The sequence below is a fragment of the Nelumbo lutea genome, chromosome 3, assembly GCF_056320005.1.
Source record: "Nelumbo lutea isolate HS-2025 chromosome 3, American lotus-T2T, whole genome shotgun sequence".
In the NCBI taxonomy this organism is placed as follows: domain Eukaryota; kingdom Viridiplantae; phylum Streptophyta; class Magnoliopsida; order Proteales; family Nelumbonaceae; genus Nelumbo; species Nelumbo lutea.
The window spans coordinates 114,803,024-114,820,156 of NC_142686.1; the positions used below are offsets into that span (position 1 = coordinate 114,803,024).

Consider the following 17,133-nt stretch of genomic DNA (forward strand, 5'->3'; position numbering starts at 1 on the left):
GGTTAGGTGATTGGTTCTGTTTTACCCCAAAACCGCTATTTCGCCAAAAATGTACCTTTGATTTGGTTAGCAAACCGCTGATCTGGGCAGTTGAACTATTCGAACCGTCCAATGGTTTTGCCATTTTTATTTTTTTGTTAGAATGAATCGTTCCTTCAATTCGAAAGATTGGACCGTTCAACCCGTGAACTGGATCCCTGACCGATTCGTTGTCTGGTTCAACTTGACCTTCCCTAAGTAAGACATTGACAATTTGACGCAACTCATATATGGGTCATCAAATCGAAGCCCTCACACTGGATTACAGGATTCGTGGCAGTAGATTCAATAATAGACTTAAGGCGGTATTTGATATAAATTCCGTTTATTTGATAAATGGTGCCATGTGATTGTTAAATCAGTATATGCGTGCCAGCATCTATTTAATGTTTCTCCCAATGATTAAGCATCTATTCACTGTTCCACCGATATGGTGCCGAGTGGTATCTAATTATTAATAAATAAGAAAAACATTTACCAACCATTTTTTCTCGATTTTAAAGAGAAATCAAGTAGAAACGTTTATTTAAGCCATGCCAAACGTATACTTAATAGTTCCTTTTTATTTGGGTGCTTCTCCCTTTTCTTACTGTTGACAAATCAAATGCTACTGTGGTCCGTACTCCGTAGATTTGTAAGGGCTGGCCGTTGGATTTCCCATCATGTGGCCAAGAATTGGTGCGGTGATTCTGCTCAGAGAAGTAATTGAACGATGATGAAACGTTTGTACTTTGGAGTTATTCGTTTGTTTCTTTTCAACGATCCATGAATTACTGATCGGTCGGCAAGAGGGAAAGAAAGGGAAATTTTTGGTACAGCCAATGATACAATGCAACTGCAACAAGATAAAAACATAGGAACCCCGGACTATATCTAACACCACCCGTGTATTTTTGTGGTGTAAGTGGAACCCATCAAACACCAAAGCCCAAGTGTAATCATATCCGACGGTTGAAAGCCCAAGCGCAAATGACGAGACATTGTTTGCACCGATGCTGCTATAAATAACTTGCCTCTATAGATTCCATCTTGATATTGTTAACTATATATTTATATGAAAGAATGAAAATGGGAGAGCAGATTGTAAAGGGGGAGAGTAGTAGTAGTAGAAGAGTGAAAGAGTATAGGAGGAGAGGAGGAAACAGAAGAAGAAATGGGGTCAGCAGGGTCATCAGTTCCTGCTTTCTTTCTTCTCCTCTCCATCTTTTTCTTTATTGCAAGCATTAAAGCAGCAGCAGCAGCGGCACACCGACAACTCCAGCAACCCGACAGAGTAATTAATCTGCCTGGTCAACCCTCAACCCCCTCCATCTCACATTTCTCAGGCTACATCACCGTTGATAAAGATCGTGGGAGGGCCCTCTTCTACTGGTTCTTTGAAGCTCAATCTCACCCGTCCAACAAGCCTCTCCTTCTTTGGCTTAATGGAGGTCATACACAATATCATGCTGGATGCGCCACTGCTTCTTAATTCCTTTTGAATACTTCTCTAGTGTGAATTTTTTGTGTTTGTTTTTATGATTGTAGGTCCAGGGTGTTCTTCTGTGGGATATGGTGCAGCTACTGAGCTCGGTCCTCTTAGGGTTAAGAGCAATGGAGTCGGCCTTGAGTTCAACAATTTTGCTTGGAACAGAGGTTTTCATCTTCTTTCTCTTGCCTTCTTTCTTTCTTCTCTGCAGGTTTTTTCTCTGCCACACCACACACACACAACTCTGAGTTTTTGAGTCTGAGAGAGATAGAGAGAGAGACAGAGAACCAAGTTCTATAAACCTTGACCATATTTAGCCCAATACGAGTAGATTTAATCGGAGATAAGAATTCACGAGATTCACGACCATCATTGGAATAACCGTGACAACATAGATAATTGAATCGAGCCTTCTTAAGAACTCGGACCGGAGTAAAAACCGGAATGCTCTCCGGGTTTCGGTTAAGCCGGAGGTTTGCCCATCCAACCCGCCAAAACCGTCATTTAACTGGGACCCAGAAACGCCACCGTATCCAAGCAAAAATTGAGGCAGTGAGACTTCATTTTTTTTTTTTTTCTAAAGAAAAGAGGTCCCAAATCCAGGGTTCTGAAAATCGGATCAGTCGGTTGGTTTAATCGGATTTAAGTAGAACCCATGAACCCCTTTTCAGTTCACAGTTCACAGTACACACCCCCACCAAAAAAAAGAAAAAAGAAAGTGAATCAATAGGAATATGTTCAGAAACCATTGACTTTGGTCAAATCCAGATGACCACGATTGGTGTGGGAATTTTCATATTTTAGTGAACATATTTATGACATCAGCAATAAAATCGGTTGAATCGTGGCCAAACTATTACTAGGTCCTTTCCGGCCCATCGTCTAGTCCGGTTTAGTGGAAACCTGTTTTTCTTGGTTCTCTCTTTCAATTTCATGGTCATCTCTTCCAGATTTTTCAAGCTTCTTTTTCTAGCATTTTAAATTAGTCTATTGCCTTCACTCAGTAATTAGTCTATTGAAAAAAGAATAATAACTTTCAAATTTTGAATCTAGCATTTAAAAATAGTCTGGTTGCAAAGAACAAGATTCAAATTTTGAATCCAGCATTTGAAAGTAATCTCCTTGCAACAACATTTTTTGAACCTAGAATTTGAAATTAGTCTATCCTGGCAAAAACATTTTCAAAATTTGAAACCAATTTTGAGATTGACAAATGGGTTTCTGCATTTTTTATGACAGAAATCCATCACAAGAAACTATTGCCACGTAGAATAAAATCGGAAATTAACAATTGTAACAACTTACAACAAAATACACGTACCCTGAGCATTGTGTTAGAAATTGGACTCCACTCCACTCCACTACTTGAGACCATTATCGACTCAAGAAGAAATTGGTTTTGACTCCACCCAGTTCAACCATTATCGACCCAAATGATCGTTCAATTTGCCCAGTGTTTAGTAAAACTCAATTTGACGCTCAAACCAACTCAACCAGTAAGGTTCAGTTATTTTGGACATCACCATTATTAATTCTTCTTACATGTAAAATCTCTTTCTGTTTTTGCTCCGCTCCCTACAGAAGCCAACTTATTATTTGTGGAATCACCGGTGGGAGTTGGGTTCTCTTACACCAACACATCCTCTGATCTCACCAAATTGGACGATGGATTCGTGGGTAATAACTATCCCAGCTCCACTTGCTTTCATCATCTTCTTCAGATGAGCGATTTAATTTGTTCACATGTGGAGCGGCTCCATTATTACTAGTTTACACTGTTAAAATTAATTTAACTGACAGTTCAATTCTTTGATTCACATTCACTCAGCTGAGGATGCCTACAGTTTCTTGGTGAATTGGCTTGAAAGATTTCCGCAATATAAGACCCACGATTTCTTTATATCAGGAGAGAGTTACGCAGGTGAAGAAGAAGAAGCTAGTCCTTTGTCATGAAATATAAAATTAAATCACCAGAATTCTTGACAATCTCTGATGATGTTATTAATTCTGTAGGACACTACGTTCCTCAGCTGGCTGAGCTTGTTCATGATCGAAACCAAGACAGAAAGTATCCATTCATTAACCTGAAAGGTTTCATTGTAAGTCCCCAACTGTCCCAGTAAATTAAAATCTCGATCGTCATCCGATGCATGTTGTTAATTAATTAATATCCAGTTGCTAATTAAGGGATGAAGATGAAGTGCAGGTGGGGAACCCAGAAACGGATTTTTTCTATGACTCCAAAGGGTTGCTGGAGTACGCCTGGAGTCACGCCGTGATATCAGACCAAGTGTATGAGCGAGCCAAAGAAGTATGCGACTTCAAGCTCTTGAACTGGAACGACGAATGCATCGACGCCATGAATGTAGTGTTCAGACAATACAGTGAAATCGACATCTACAATATTTATGCCCCGACGTGTCTCCTCACCAATGCTAGTACTACATCTTCTTATCATTCCAACAAGGTAAACCAGGTGGAAGAGAATTATGGCATGAGGAGGATCAGATTAACTCTGGGAGCCGAAGGCTACGACCCTTGTTATTCTAAATACACAGAGGAGTATCTCAACAGGGTTGATGTTCAATCATCACTCCATGCCAACGCCAAACCAACATGGAAGGTCTGCAAGTAAGTAATTCTGATACATGAATGATTAATTTACTTCATTCATTCGTTTCTTTTGATGGTGATGATTTAATTTGTTGTTGCATCTTGCATGGATGTTTATCTTTATGCAGTGAATCCATATTACAGACATACAATTTTACAGTCTTTTCCACCATGCCAATCTACACCAAACTCATCAAAGCTGGTCTCAGGATATGGGTCTACAGGTTATTGTCTCTTACTTACCTCTTTTTTCATTCTATATGTTTTTCTACACATATCATTTCAGTTTCAGATGAGAGAATCAACCCACCCACAAAAATGAAAAAGGAGAAGAATCTATTTCTACTTCTAGCTAGTATCACGTGTGCAAGTTTTTGGGTAAAGTGATATTTGTTCGTCAGAGATTTCAGTCCTGGACACAGAAACAAAAACCAGTCCAGCCGACATGTCTCGGATGCTTTTCCGTGATTTGTCCATATTTTCTTAATCTGCATTGTCCACATCTGATCAGACTATGGACCATGTTTTAAGCCGTTGGGGTTGAAAACTTGAAAACTTTCTTCACTTATTAATCCCAAGTCCCAAGTCTGTCGCTGCTAATCTCTAATTGGACTCTGTGGACATCGACGCAGCGGGGACGCTGACGGCAGAGTACCGGTTATAGGCTCAAGATACTGGATCGAAGCTCTGGGTCTGCCTCTCAAAGAGCCCTGGCGCTCTTGGTACCACCACAGCCAGGTCTGTTCATCTGTATCTCTGTACTCTTACTCTACCACTGCTCTATTTCATTTCTATGCATGATTCCACCGATACAATTGTAAGACTCGGATGGCAAGTAAAACCGTTTTGGTTATTGGGTCACGGGTTAAACACTTCCACCCACCCTCTGCTCTGACCATTTGACTCTGAATTTTATATTATTTTTTACAGCTGTCTATACTTTAATAATAGTGTAAAATACAAAAACTTTCCCTAAAGTCTCTTACAACTATAAAAATCTCCCCTCTAGTTTTATTTAACAAATACCTCCCTTAAACTATTGAGAAACTCGACCAAAACCTCCCTTTCATTATCTTTTGAGACGACTGATGTAGCAGTTTCTTCCAAATACCTATTTTACCTTTTTATAAATTATTTTATATACAAAATTACTGAATAACCCGTTTAAGAAAGTGATGGAAGGGAGGTTTTTGTCAAATTTCTCAAAAATTCAAAGGCATTATTTGTTAAAATGAAACTAAAAGGAAGGTTTTTATGATTGTTAAAAACTTTAGGGGAGGTTTTTGTATTTTACGCTTAATAATAACTAACAACAAAATAATGCTTTGGCAGTCGTTCTCCATCACAATGATCCAACCATCCCATCCCGTCTGAACCAACCAAATACTTTGATTTTTTTTTACCATTTATCTACGCAGATGATTTCTGGGTAAAAATTGCCCAAATAATTTCTTACCTGAGTAAAGATGGAGGCAGGACCCCGGAGAGAATCAACATTGTTTGATGGGTGGATAATCAATTAACCCGCACTCTAGGCGTGGAACACATTCTAGTGATACAAAAAATTGGTCAATTATCCAATTAATCAATTTACCCCGAAATGGTATTTTAGTTCAATAACAATGAGAATGATGCATGTATTCATGAATGAACTGTTTTGCTTTGTTTAATTAATTGCATAAAATTGGATTGCATTTTTGGAGGTGGTGATCGATGATGTTGGTTTGGGTGCAGGTTGGAGGGAGGATAGTGAAGTATGAAGGTGGATTAACATTTGTGACAGTGAGAGGGACAGGCCACTTGGTACCTCTCAACAAGCCTAGCGAGGCTCTTGCCCTCATCAACTCTTTCTTGTCCGGCCAAGACCTCCCTTCTAACAAATAAAATTCCTGCAACAGCTTTGAGCATACTGCCTGGCCAAAATACAGCAGGAGATTTTCTTTCTTTTCCTATTGGTGGAAGCGAATATTTACAATTCAAAGGTTCACTGTGAATCTCTCTCTCTCTCTTATTTCTCTCTCTGATGGGTGATGTAACAAGTGAATGATAGAGAGGATTAGCAGGACAAGGACAAATGTGAAGGCAGATTGTAGCAGATTCTTATACTTTCTCTGGCCTCTCTGTCCAAATCCAACTCCCCAAGAAAAAAAGAGATAAGTGCTAGCTTTGATCCCTTCTCTGTACTAGTGTAGTGATTACACAGAGTCCCCTCATGCTTTAGGAGTTTAGACATCAGGAGAAAACTGAAAAGAGCATTGACCTTTTCAGGGTATTTGTTGGGTTTTAAATAAATAACTTGCCACACCGGTGATTTAGTAGAAAATAGAAATGAGCAAGCATTCTACTTTTTTATGCCGGCCGGCTGCACCGTTTTGACTGTGAATTTGTGATACGGTACGGTTGAAAAATGAAAAAGAGAACCATAAGTTGTTTTCTTCCGATGCTACCCAATTCAAGTCCACATAGGTCATAGGCGTTTTTTCAATGGAAATTTGAAATAATGTTTGGTTTGGTTTGATTTGTCCATCACTCATATCAATATTTGTACGAAGGATTTTTAAAATATTTAAGTTTTTTCTTTTTTTTTTCTTTTCATTTTATAAATAATAATAAATAGATATTTTTATTAATTTAATTTTAAATATCCCCTGCCAAAGTATCTACTAGTTGGTTGATAAGCAAGGTTCAAAGTATCGATTCATATTAGTCTGTATTGGCTGATACATATTATGCTGGTGGCTTTCCTATACATCCTTACAGGGGTTGTATCAGGTCAGTCACTGGTTCAGAGGGTAGCTGGGCCTTAAACTGGCTCTTCTGAATCAATTTCGACAAAAAAACTAAATAAAACATTAAAAAACATCGATACAGGCCAATACGCCTTACCAACATATCAACCCATGCCGATATTTAGAAAACCTTGTTAATAAGGTCTCCCATTAATTGTAGTGGAGACTTAAGATTGAATTCCGATTGCACTAGGGTTACTGGGAATGATCGATTGATCCCTCAGTTGTGTAGCTTCATGGAGCAACAATTTTTAGAGCTTTTGTTGTATGTCGACCTCTTTTAAAAAAAAAACAAAACAAAACAAAAAAAAAAACTGAATTTTTTTTTATTTCCACTGCAAAGAGAAAATATACTTTAAACCTATCCCAAATATACTTTAAGCCTACAAATTCTAACCCTAAGCTGAACCGTCATTCTCCCTAAAATTAATCAATTTTCTAATTTTTCGTGCATCATACTGAACTGAGACCTCTAATTTATCAAAAAAATGCTTTGGGGGAAACGTAGTTTTGATGCTTCCCCCGATGGTTAGACTTTTTTTCTCTTAATTCAATTTATGTGGTGTCTAATGTCAACTAATGGCATCTAGCTGTCATAAAAATAATAATAACCATATTGTCATGTGCGCCCTGATTTTAAAGAGAAAATCATATAAAATATTTTGTAAATAAACGGTAATGCAACTAAACAGCCTCCTAATTGCATCAAAATTCAGTTTTCCTTATTGTTGCATTATAGTATTTGTCTAGAAAAAAATACAGCGTTTTAAAAATATGATTCTTGTATCGTACTACCGTTGCATTTCCAATTTTAATGAAAAAAAGTTATAATAATAAATAGGGTAAATTACAAACACCCCATGTACTATGAATCTGTGATAAACACTCTGTACTTTGTTTTGCGAAAAGACCCCTCGAATCAAAATGTAAAAGATGAATTTATGACGCTCATTCAATTCCTAAAATTAAAAAAGAAAAATTGTTTATTTTTTCTTTAAAAAATATGTAATAGACCAACATCTTCCCAAGCCTACTTCTACTCTCTATCTCATTTTCCTGCTTACCTTGCCGCCCCCCAAAAAAGATTCCCGGCTTTGCCACTGGTCGTTGAGTGGTTGACCCATATAGTTGTACCGCTTACAATCCAGATGTATAAGTAGGGGTTCAACTTGGGTGGGCCCAACCTGAGCCTATAATGGTCCAGCCCACAATTTTACAATAGTTGGATTTGGATTTTCAATCTTCACGCTGGCTGAATCCAAAAGTTTGGGTTTTTTGCTTTTAATTTTTTGGGTTGGGTTTGGGCCTAGTCCTTAAATAGTTCAAATACATGTACATAGGCATATATAAATATATTTTCGTGCACACAAGCATTGAAGCATATATGTATAATTTTAATAAAATATACATATATGCATAATTGCATTCATATGCACAAACATGTACATCAACTTTTATTGTGGATTGATTCATCAATCTAAATGCATCAAATTTTAGTACAGGTAGAGTTCGGGTTGGATAGTTTGAACCTGACCCTGGGCTTGGGCTTGAGGCCCAATTCTTAGGGTTAGGCTAGGGTTGAGCTAAAGTCCAACCCAACTTGCACCCCTATGTATAAGTAGGGTTAGGCCAAGTCAATAGTCATACCTTTATCTTCCTATAAAGTAAAGTAAAGATATTTATTTTGGTAAATTATAAAATAAAGATATTGTCTTTGGGAAGAATGAATCTATTCACAACTTAACCAAGAGCGGATGCAGTCATCACAAAACAGTGCTCACACTATACTCAAAGTCAATTGTAGGTGTGCTTTGAAAATATCTCACCATAAATAAAAACATACAAATATGAAGATATGAGCACCATTTTGTTTTGTGAGTATGAATCCGATCTCCAAATTATCATATATCATAATTAGGCCATACTGATAGAACCAAATATCCATCACCAGTCAAATAGAGCCAAGGGAAAAGTGAGAAAGTTAGCAATACAGTCAGTGAAGCGCAAGTCGCAAGAACCGTAGGTCTTCTTCCATCATCTTCTTGTTGCAAATTTAAGCAATATACCTACTCAGATATCATTTTATATGTTTCTAAATGCAATTATTATGTCATTTAATGTCTTCTAGTTGACCTATGTACCTTCCTCATCATTCTCTAAGCTATATATATATTGATTTTTTTCTTTTATTTATTTTAGTAGACGAAAGGCAAGCATATTGAATTGAAGGCCTTATTAAGTACGTCATGAAATCGGATGTACTACTTAAATCGTCTTGTGAAATGATGGAATTAGGGGTGTCAATGCACCTGTTTCCAAAATCAATTTGGAGGGATTGGACGGACCAAAAAGACATATTGAATTGGACCAGGCCAGTCCAGACTTAATGATCCAAAATATTTATTGGATTGGATTGGACTTGGTTCATCCATAATGAATTTATATCGAATTGGTTTGAATTGAGTTAATATCTAACCTATTGATAGAAGATAAGAATATAGGCATCAATGGACCAGGTTTGGTTTAAATCAATCTAAATTAAACCAAATTTGAGCATATTAGACAGTCCAAACATTGAATTGGATCGGTCCAAAATATTCATTGGATTGGGTTGAACTTGGTTCATTTGTGATGGACTCACACTGAACTGGATCGGATTGGACCAAATCCAGTGCAATTGACAGCCTTATTATATTTTGGTGCAATTGACAGGAATAATTCATTCAAAGCTAACAAAACGAAGGAAGCCTCAATGGGAATGAAGTACGTGCATCCATTGTTGATTAATTTACCACATAAGATACATTTAAGTTGTCCATCAGCCTCCACTTTATTTTGGATCTCAGTCTCACTCACCAGCTGCAAAGGTGAGTTATTTATAGATATTAGTAGAGTCCAACAACAGCTCAGGAAGGAAGGTAGATCCCTCCAACAGCTGCATCATCATCGAAAGGAGCAAATCTGACGATGGAATTACAGGTGGGCGTGAAGTAGACCGGGCACTCGATGAAGTGAGACCCAGATTTATCCACGCACAGGTGAATTTCGCAGAGCTGATTGCGCCCAAACTTGTCGTCTGAGCAGACCACCGAGGGAATATATCATGTTGCCGTTCGGACGGCTTGGATGATTTTCTCCCGACTGTAATATTGTCCGGTGGGTTTGATTCTTGCAGCAACGACGTTAAATATTGATGAAACTAATTAATTAGTACGACTGTAACATCATCAACGTAACAGTACGTGAACGCAGCTAGCGTTACGGCGCCATTACCTTCGTCCTCAAGGATCTGGAGGAGATCCACTCTGTCCTTTAAGTCGAGAGCTGCTTTGAAGTATGCATGTTGAGTACCGAAGGTGGGCAATGAACAGGTCCCGTATTTCTTCCACTGGTAAGCCCAGAACGACTCGCTGTTGCTGCTTGGGCAGGAAAACGATGGCCAGTTGCGTTGCATTCGCCTGATCAGCCCTCTTAACTACACACACCATAAAAATTTCATACAGTGAATCATCTGTGACGACGACTGGAAGAGGAGGAGATAAACGGAAGAAGAAATGGAGATTAATTATTACTTCCAATCGATCGAAGGAGTTCCCTTCACAGTAGGACAACAACGTCCCGTTACTAAGACTTGGGAAAAGCCCATGAATGGTAAAGTTATCTGCAAGCTTTCCCACCGTCGGAAAGCAACAGCCCTCTGTCGAAGCACATAACGCCGATCTCACCTGAAAGAAAGAACCTCTCTAGCTAGGGTTAATTAGAAGGACCAAGACAGAAGTATATATATATATATATATTTATGGAAGAGAAGAGATGATCGATCGATCACAGCAGCAATAAGAGGGTCGTCTTCTCCGGCCGGGAAGACTACGTACTGACCTCTTGCCCGAAATAATAGAAGCTCGGACGTTGTGAAACACCTAGTGCTACCAGAAACTGTATGACGAGAACTTGAAGAAGGATTGAAGAAATGGACGCCATGGTTCTTTGCCTCCTTTCAGTCTGAGACTGAGACTCAGTTTGTCGATCCGTGGTGCAGTGTGTGGATATATAGCCCTATTTATAGCAAAAAATAGTATATCTTGGTGGAATATACTCCATACATTACGATGCATGTCAGCACGTGCGTATTTGTGTGGGCCATAGTCCTTAGTCCTTTCATCATCTTTTTGATGGAGAAGTGGATCAGTGCCTAGCTCCACTGGACACCTGGATAACGGACGTAGAAGATATTGTTCTATCCATTGTCCAATGGGTTAATTAACTGACAAACTGTCTTAGTGATGACCGGACAGACCCTAAGGTTGTGTTTGGTTTAATAAGAAAGAAAAAGAAAGCAACACAAAACTGAGCCAAAATACCTTATCAATATATATATATATATATATATATTTTTTTTTTGTGAAATTCCTTAACAACTTTGCCTCATTAACTTCCTACTTCTCTCTTATTTTCTATCAACCCAAACATAGCTTAACTTAATTATCCATGACCTTAATTTTCCTTGAGAATTTAGAGAGTAAAAGAGAAAAACAATACAAAGCCCTTGAATATGTAACTATTTATAAGTCTTGACAACATTTTCCATGGAAGTAGAGTTGGTTAAACAAAATAAGATGAAAGTTAAAATAAAAATAAATAAGAACTACTTGCACTCAAATCATTTTCTCTCCCAATCTTTTACACCCTTGCAAATGAAATTGTGATGGCCAAAGAAATTATTTCCCATAAAAGTTGACGTATCCAAAGCTCTGTACGTGTTGGGATAAATATATATATATATATATATATATATATATATATATATATATATATATATATACACGTCTTAAGCCTTAACCTTAATTCCTTCTAAATAATTGCATTTAAATGTAATGATCCATTTGTTTTTTGGATTTTGAGATGAGAGAAAATTGGTCAATTGGATTTTGGTTTTCATTCATCAATTTTTTTTTCAGATTTATGTAGAATCCATGGAAAATTTAATTTTCCCGGGTATCACTTACCAGGATAAGTGATGCCCATCTTCTAAGTGGGTAAGTAACTTTTCCATCTGGGAAGAAAGGTGCCAACACTTGGATGTGACAAAATTGCCCCTTTTAATAATGACTTTTTATGGATAAAATGATCATTGTCTTATTTACCTGTGAAATAAAAAAATATGGGTAAGTATATTTATCCAGATAAGTATTTCCTAGAACATAATTATTTAGGTGGTAGCATTAAAAGATCCCCTCACCCTCGGTTGAGATTAACTAGAGAGAGACTATGCACATCTATAGCCTGGAGAGAGGTTGTCGCTTCACCTTTATCTCAGTGGTTGGTATGGCACCCTCAGCTGATCGCACCACTCCACCAAGGGATTGATCTGCTCCTCGCACCAACTTCAAGCACATCCCAGCCATACATCAAGAACATCTCTTATACTTGTATGCTATTATTCATTGGGGAGATATTCCAAATGCATGGTGAGATTTGCTATGAGGAGCACTCTGAGGAGTAAATCTAAATTTGTAATATTACACTGGGGTTATTGTATTTATGTCTCTTCCAAGTTCCAATCACAGTGCACTTCGGTGCACGATGATTTGAATTATGAAGGATATTTATATGTAAGATTTATAATAATAATAATAATAATAATAATAATAATAATGTTATTACTATTAGTAGTAATACTACTATTATTATTATTAAATGAAGAATCTTCATTGAAGATTAGGGTGCTGCGCCTTTTTGGCTTTTTGTTAATTTATATACACCTAATCCCTTGTTAGTGCAATTTAGACCCTGTTTGGAATGTTTTTGGATTGATTGAGCTAAATCGACCAAACTGTTACTGAGAAACTACCAAACTAGCTTCACAACAGGAAAGCCATTTTCTCAATCCAATAAGAGTGTATTTTGGCTTTTTCAAGTTTTCACCAAACATAGCTTCTTGACTTTTCGTGTGAGACCTACCTTGTAATTGTAAGTGACTGTATAAAAACCCTCCCAAACAGGCACTTATCCACACACAGCTTTTTTCCTTTTGTCGTGCAATCATGCGTGGCTGTGTTTTGTAACAATTGTAGGTGGCAATTAAAGCAAATAATAATGTATGAGAAGACAAGATTATTATATATAACAGTACTACCCAATTAAATTTACTTTTGATTTAATGACGGAAAGGACATACATGATACTAGAAATTAAAACATAAAGCCAATCAACCCATATCATAAAAGCGGTAACCAATCAAATGAATTTTATCAAAATTCACATGGGGATTTTTTATTCATCAAACTATTCCAAGTATCATGTCTTGTGGGCATCATAAATTTTTCCTTAAATTTAATATGCACATCTCAAAAACATAAATAAAACATAACGGCATAAGACATTATTTTTTTTAAACATCTAAGATATACTTTGAGGCAGCAAACCTTCTATGATTTGGAATTTTGGCTCAAAACTTGACAACGTCTGGCCATTAAGGGTGTTAATGGACCGGTTTTAGATTGGACCCCGTCCAGTCCAAAATCAATTTAGATGGATTGAATGGATCAAAAAGACATAATGGATTGGACCAATTCGGTCCAAAATCTTTATTAGATTAGATTGGACCTGGTCCATCTGTAATAAATTTATATTGGATTTGATTGGATTAAGTCAATATCCAGTCCATTGATATAAGATAAGAATATAGGTATCAATGGATCAGGCTTGGATTATAATGAATCTAAATTAAAATGAATTTAAACAAATTGAACAGTCTAAACATTGAATTAAACCGGTCCAAAATAGTCCAAGATTGGACCTATGGACTCACACTAGGCTGAATTGGATTGGATCAAATCCAGTCCAATCGACAACCCTAGTGGCCATAAGTTGTTGTGGAGCCCTTATATTTGTACCCCACTCAGCTCACCTCAGCCTCAACTCAATTTTATTAATAAATAAAACCTTATATAAAAACTCTAATAAGTGTATATATATACATATGCCATCATTACTTAGGGACTTGGGGAAGGTGGCATGTGGGCAATGGGGTGTTGTAGTCCATCTAATATATTTAGTTAGTCTTAGTTAAGGTTCAAAGTATTGATGCGAATTTCGGCCGTATCGTATTGGCATTTAAAAACAGCCAAATTTCTTTTTTTTTTTTCAAAGTTTAGAACCTGTTTTTTATTTTTGAAAAAAATTGGGGGTCCGAAACACCTGAAAACAGGCATTTCAGACCGTATAATTTTCAAAAGATACGTATCAAAACAGGCGTATCATATCCATAGTTTGTACCATGCTCTTACTGGTGATACTGAAGCATACATCTGTGGTAGATGTAAAACAATAACAACGTTAACTGTAGATGTAGTTCTTTTCCTGATTGTCATTGGATTCTTTTGAGGGGTAAATTTAAATTTAAACATTATATGGTTATATTTTTCATGAAAAGAAAGAATCTACCACCTTTACACAGAACAGAAGTGGTGGAATTGCGGAGAAGCCAAGAGGTGATCGATAGATCATTTTCATACAGAAAATGACTCCTGATTCATGCACCTTTGTACACAAAGAAATAGGTAAGAATTGTGGTCTACAATGAAGTTAGCGTGGAGAGATATGGGTTTCTTTCTTTCTCATACCTACTGGTTAATTTATCTTTTGTGATAAAGGACTGTGGTTGTCCATTTCTTAGGGGTAGGGCATAGAAGTTTTACCACTGGTTTAGCTTTTGATCAGGGGTACGAATTTAAATTTGTTGAATATTTAATCGAATCAAACTTAAACAAGAAAATAGAGTTCAAATAAAGAATATTGAACCAAATAAAAGGCATGTTGAAGTTTGGTCCTATACCATATTAATGGTCCGAATCTGTTGTTTCGGGACATTTTTTCTTTATTTCTTTCCTAAGGTAAAGGAGAGAGATAGGACTGTATCATTGGGGTTGGGGATGAGGAAGTGGGCCCGGCGTGCGTCCTACCGATGAAAAATTGCGTGTCAATCGCCGGAAAATTGGGAGTCGGAGGTGGGATCCGACGCTACCAACGGTCCACTCAAATGGCTACACCTACACCTGAATTATTGAGGAATAGTATCATTTGTTTCCGGTTTACATGTGCAGTTTATTTTATTGGCTGAACCTTATTTATGGTTCCATATTAAAGCACGTGTTTTTTTTACCATTCTCACTGACACTGACACGGATTGTGCTATGATGGCGAGTCATCGCTATATATCTTTTAATTACTACATGGAGTGGATATTTGATTTTGGTTAGCTTTTTTTACCTGTAGTTGTAGCTTGTAGGCCACTCTTATCTTACAAATCTTTATCATCTTTCATGGAGAGTGATGACAAGGGGAAGTGCTGTCAATAATGTGTTATAAGTGGGAGTTTTGTAAGTTTTATTATGTTTGTATTATAACTTAAAATTTGACAAGGTTGGTTTTAGTAAAGATTTTCTTGCAAATTTATGGTTTATTCAATTCCCCTCAAAAAGTTATATTGGTTTTTTGAACATCTTGTCCTAAATCTTCACCTATGTTATATTATTTTTCTTAAATTACGATAGATTTTCTCATTTATCATTGTTCCCAATTTCAGGTAGAAATCGATAAAACCCCTATCAACTCCTTATATGTGCCATATAATTTCAAAAGCTACTAACATATGCTTTGTAAAATGGTCCCACATAGCACCAATAAGTCGTCAATTAAGAAAATGTTTAGGGCTGTTTATATGTTATTATTATTGTTATTATTGATGAAGGAAAATTTGGACCGACCTCTTTATTATGAGACACGTGGCAAAAACGATAGCTTGGCAAAAGGGGTCAAGCCTAGGCGGGAACAAGGGCACACTTCGCCGAACTAAACCGCCTTGTAACAGCTCGGGATAGACTTCGCCGAACTACCTTGTAACAGCTCGGGGTAGACTTCGCCGAACTGCCACCTTGTAACAGCTCGGGGCAGACTTCGCCGAACTACCACCTTGTAACAGCTCGGGGTAGACTTCGCCGAACTGACCCACCTTGTTGCAGTTCGGGATACCTTCGAGCTCAAGACCGCCTCGCTCAGCACTTCGCATCTTCTAGGCACCAAAGCCAAACAAGTCGTACCATGCCTGGCACCAGGGAATTCCGTGCCCGAGGGTGCCACGCCTGACTGACTTGGGATCTGACGTTTTGGCAGCAGCACTCTAAATGGCCACCTGCCACCGCCACTGACGCCGCCCTCTCCAGTTAGACGGTTAGGCAGTGACGGTTCTGTCTCAGCAGAAGGGACGACAGCCGAGTTGACAAGCGCAAGAGTAATCATACCCGATCTGACAAGGGCCTCGGGACGAGTACGCAAAGCGACTATAAGAGCCCCCTGCCCCCCCGACAACGGAGGTATGCAAAAACTTTGCGCTATCTGGTATTACCTTGCTTTTGAAAGATTCTAACTTGAGCTTCGGAGCCTCTACACCGGGTTCCCCCCGGAGCTTTCCCATCTCTCCCGTTTCAGGATCCCTGCTTCCTCGTTCGAAAGCAAGACAACGGACAGCTAAGACCGGCCGGATCGCGCTCCATCAATTATTATTATTATTATTTTTAATTCCATCTCTCTTTCTCTCTCACCATTAATGTCCCCAAGAAGCTAGCATGTTATGATTATTGCTTAATGCTACACCCTGGCCTCCTCTAACCATATCCATATGGCATTTCTCCTTCTCCTAACTATTAAGACTAGTTTTTAATGCAAGTTCACATGGAACCCTTCTCATTAAATGCCATATCTTCTCATGCACCGTACGTGGCTCCGCTATGTAGAGTCAAGATGAAAAAAATAGGGGGCGGAGCAATCAATTTACAAGGGCACACCTAAGTTAAGTAAAATACTAGAGAGAATTGGTTAAGAGGTTTTTGTTGAGATAAAGTAGAGAGGGTGGGCTTTTATTTGGTTTAGAGCAATAGAGAAAGAGATTGAAAGTAATAGAGAGAGAGAGAGATCTGAACTGCAGATCTTGGTCCTCAATTGTTTCGCCTTGGTTCTACATCATTTGATCTTGTGAGACACTTGTAGCTTCTAGTTGTTGATATATGAATGAGATTTGTTTAAGATAGCTAAGCCACTCTCTAGAAACTAAGCCTTATTGTGTTTTGAAAATTTAATATTGAATAATCAAGGACACTTTTGTCCTTTATGTTTTACCTATTAGATTTAACATTTATAGGTGAACAAGGTATATGTAAATGTAAG

The 17,133-nt window shown here is 37.8% G+C and overlaps 2 protein-coding genes across 2 annotated transcripts; one reads left to right on the plus strand and one right to left on the minus strand.

The window, feature by feature from the left end:
- Positions 1-1,069: 1,069 nt before the first annotated feature.
- Positions 1,070-6,443, plus strand: SCPL33 (serine carboxypeptidase-like 33). The gene is made up of 9 exons (XM_088976888.1): positions 1,070-1,469; positions 1,567-1,674; positions 3,089-3,184; positions 3,336-3,428; positions 3,521-3,606; positions 3,714-4,138; positions 4,249-4,344; positions 4,753-4,858; positions 5,855-6,443. Exons 1-9 carry the CDS (start codon positions 1,193-1,195, stop codon positions 6,002-6,004), a joined length of 1,437 nt encoding a protein of 478 aa, XP_088833014.1. The 5' UTR covers positions 1,070-1,192; the 3' UTR covers positions 6,005-6,443.
- Positions 6,444-9,664: 3,221 nt separating this feature from the next.
- LOC148867801 (extracellular ribonuclease LE-like) lies at positions 9,665-10,943 on the minus strand. The gene is made up of 4 exons (XM_088976889.1): positions 10,789-10,943; positions 10,482-10,634; positions 10,183-10,384; positions 9,665-10,077 (listed from the first exon to the last, which is right to left on the minus strand). The coding sequence occupies exons 1-4, from the start codon at positions 10,888-10,890 to the stop codon at positions 9,782-9,784; spliced, it is 753 nt and encodes a 250-aa protein (XP_088833015.1). The 5' UTR covers positions 10,891-10,943; the 3' UTR covers positions 9,665-9,781.
- Positions 10,944-17,133: the final 6,190 nt, after the last annotated feature.

Excerpts from the sequence above, each read along its gene's own strand:
- SCPL33 (XM_088976888.1), top strand. The coding sequence starts at position 1,193 with ATGGGGTCAGCAGGGTCATCAGTTCCTGCTTTCTTTCTTCTCCTCTCC. Across the intron at positions 3,185-3,335 it reads ATTGGACGATGGATTCGTGG|CTGAGGATGCCTACAGTTTC; the intron begins GTAATAACTATC and ends ACATTCACTCAG. Across the intron at positions 4,859-5,854 it reads CTTGGTACCACCACAGCCAG|GTTGGAGGGAGGATAGTGAA; the intron begins GTCTGTTCATCT and ends GTTTGGGTGCAG.
- LOC148867801 (XM_088976889.1), bottom strand. The coding sequence starts at position 10,890 with ATGGCGTCCATTTCTTCAATCCTTCTTCAAGTTCTCGTCATACAGTTT. Across the intron at positions 10,635-10,788 it reads TCTATTATTTCGGGCAAGAG|GTGAGATCGGCGTTATGTGC; the intron begins GTCAGTACGTAG and ends TCTTTCTTTCAG. Across the intron at positions 10,385-10,481 it reads ACTCCTTCGATCGATTGGAA|TTAAGAGGGCTGATCAGGCG; the intron begins GTAATAATTAAT and ends TGGTGTGTGTAG.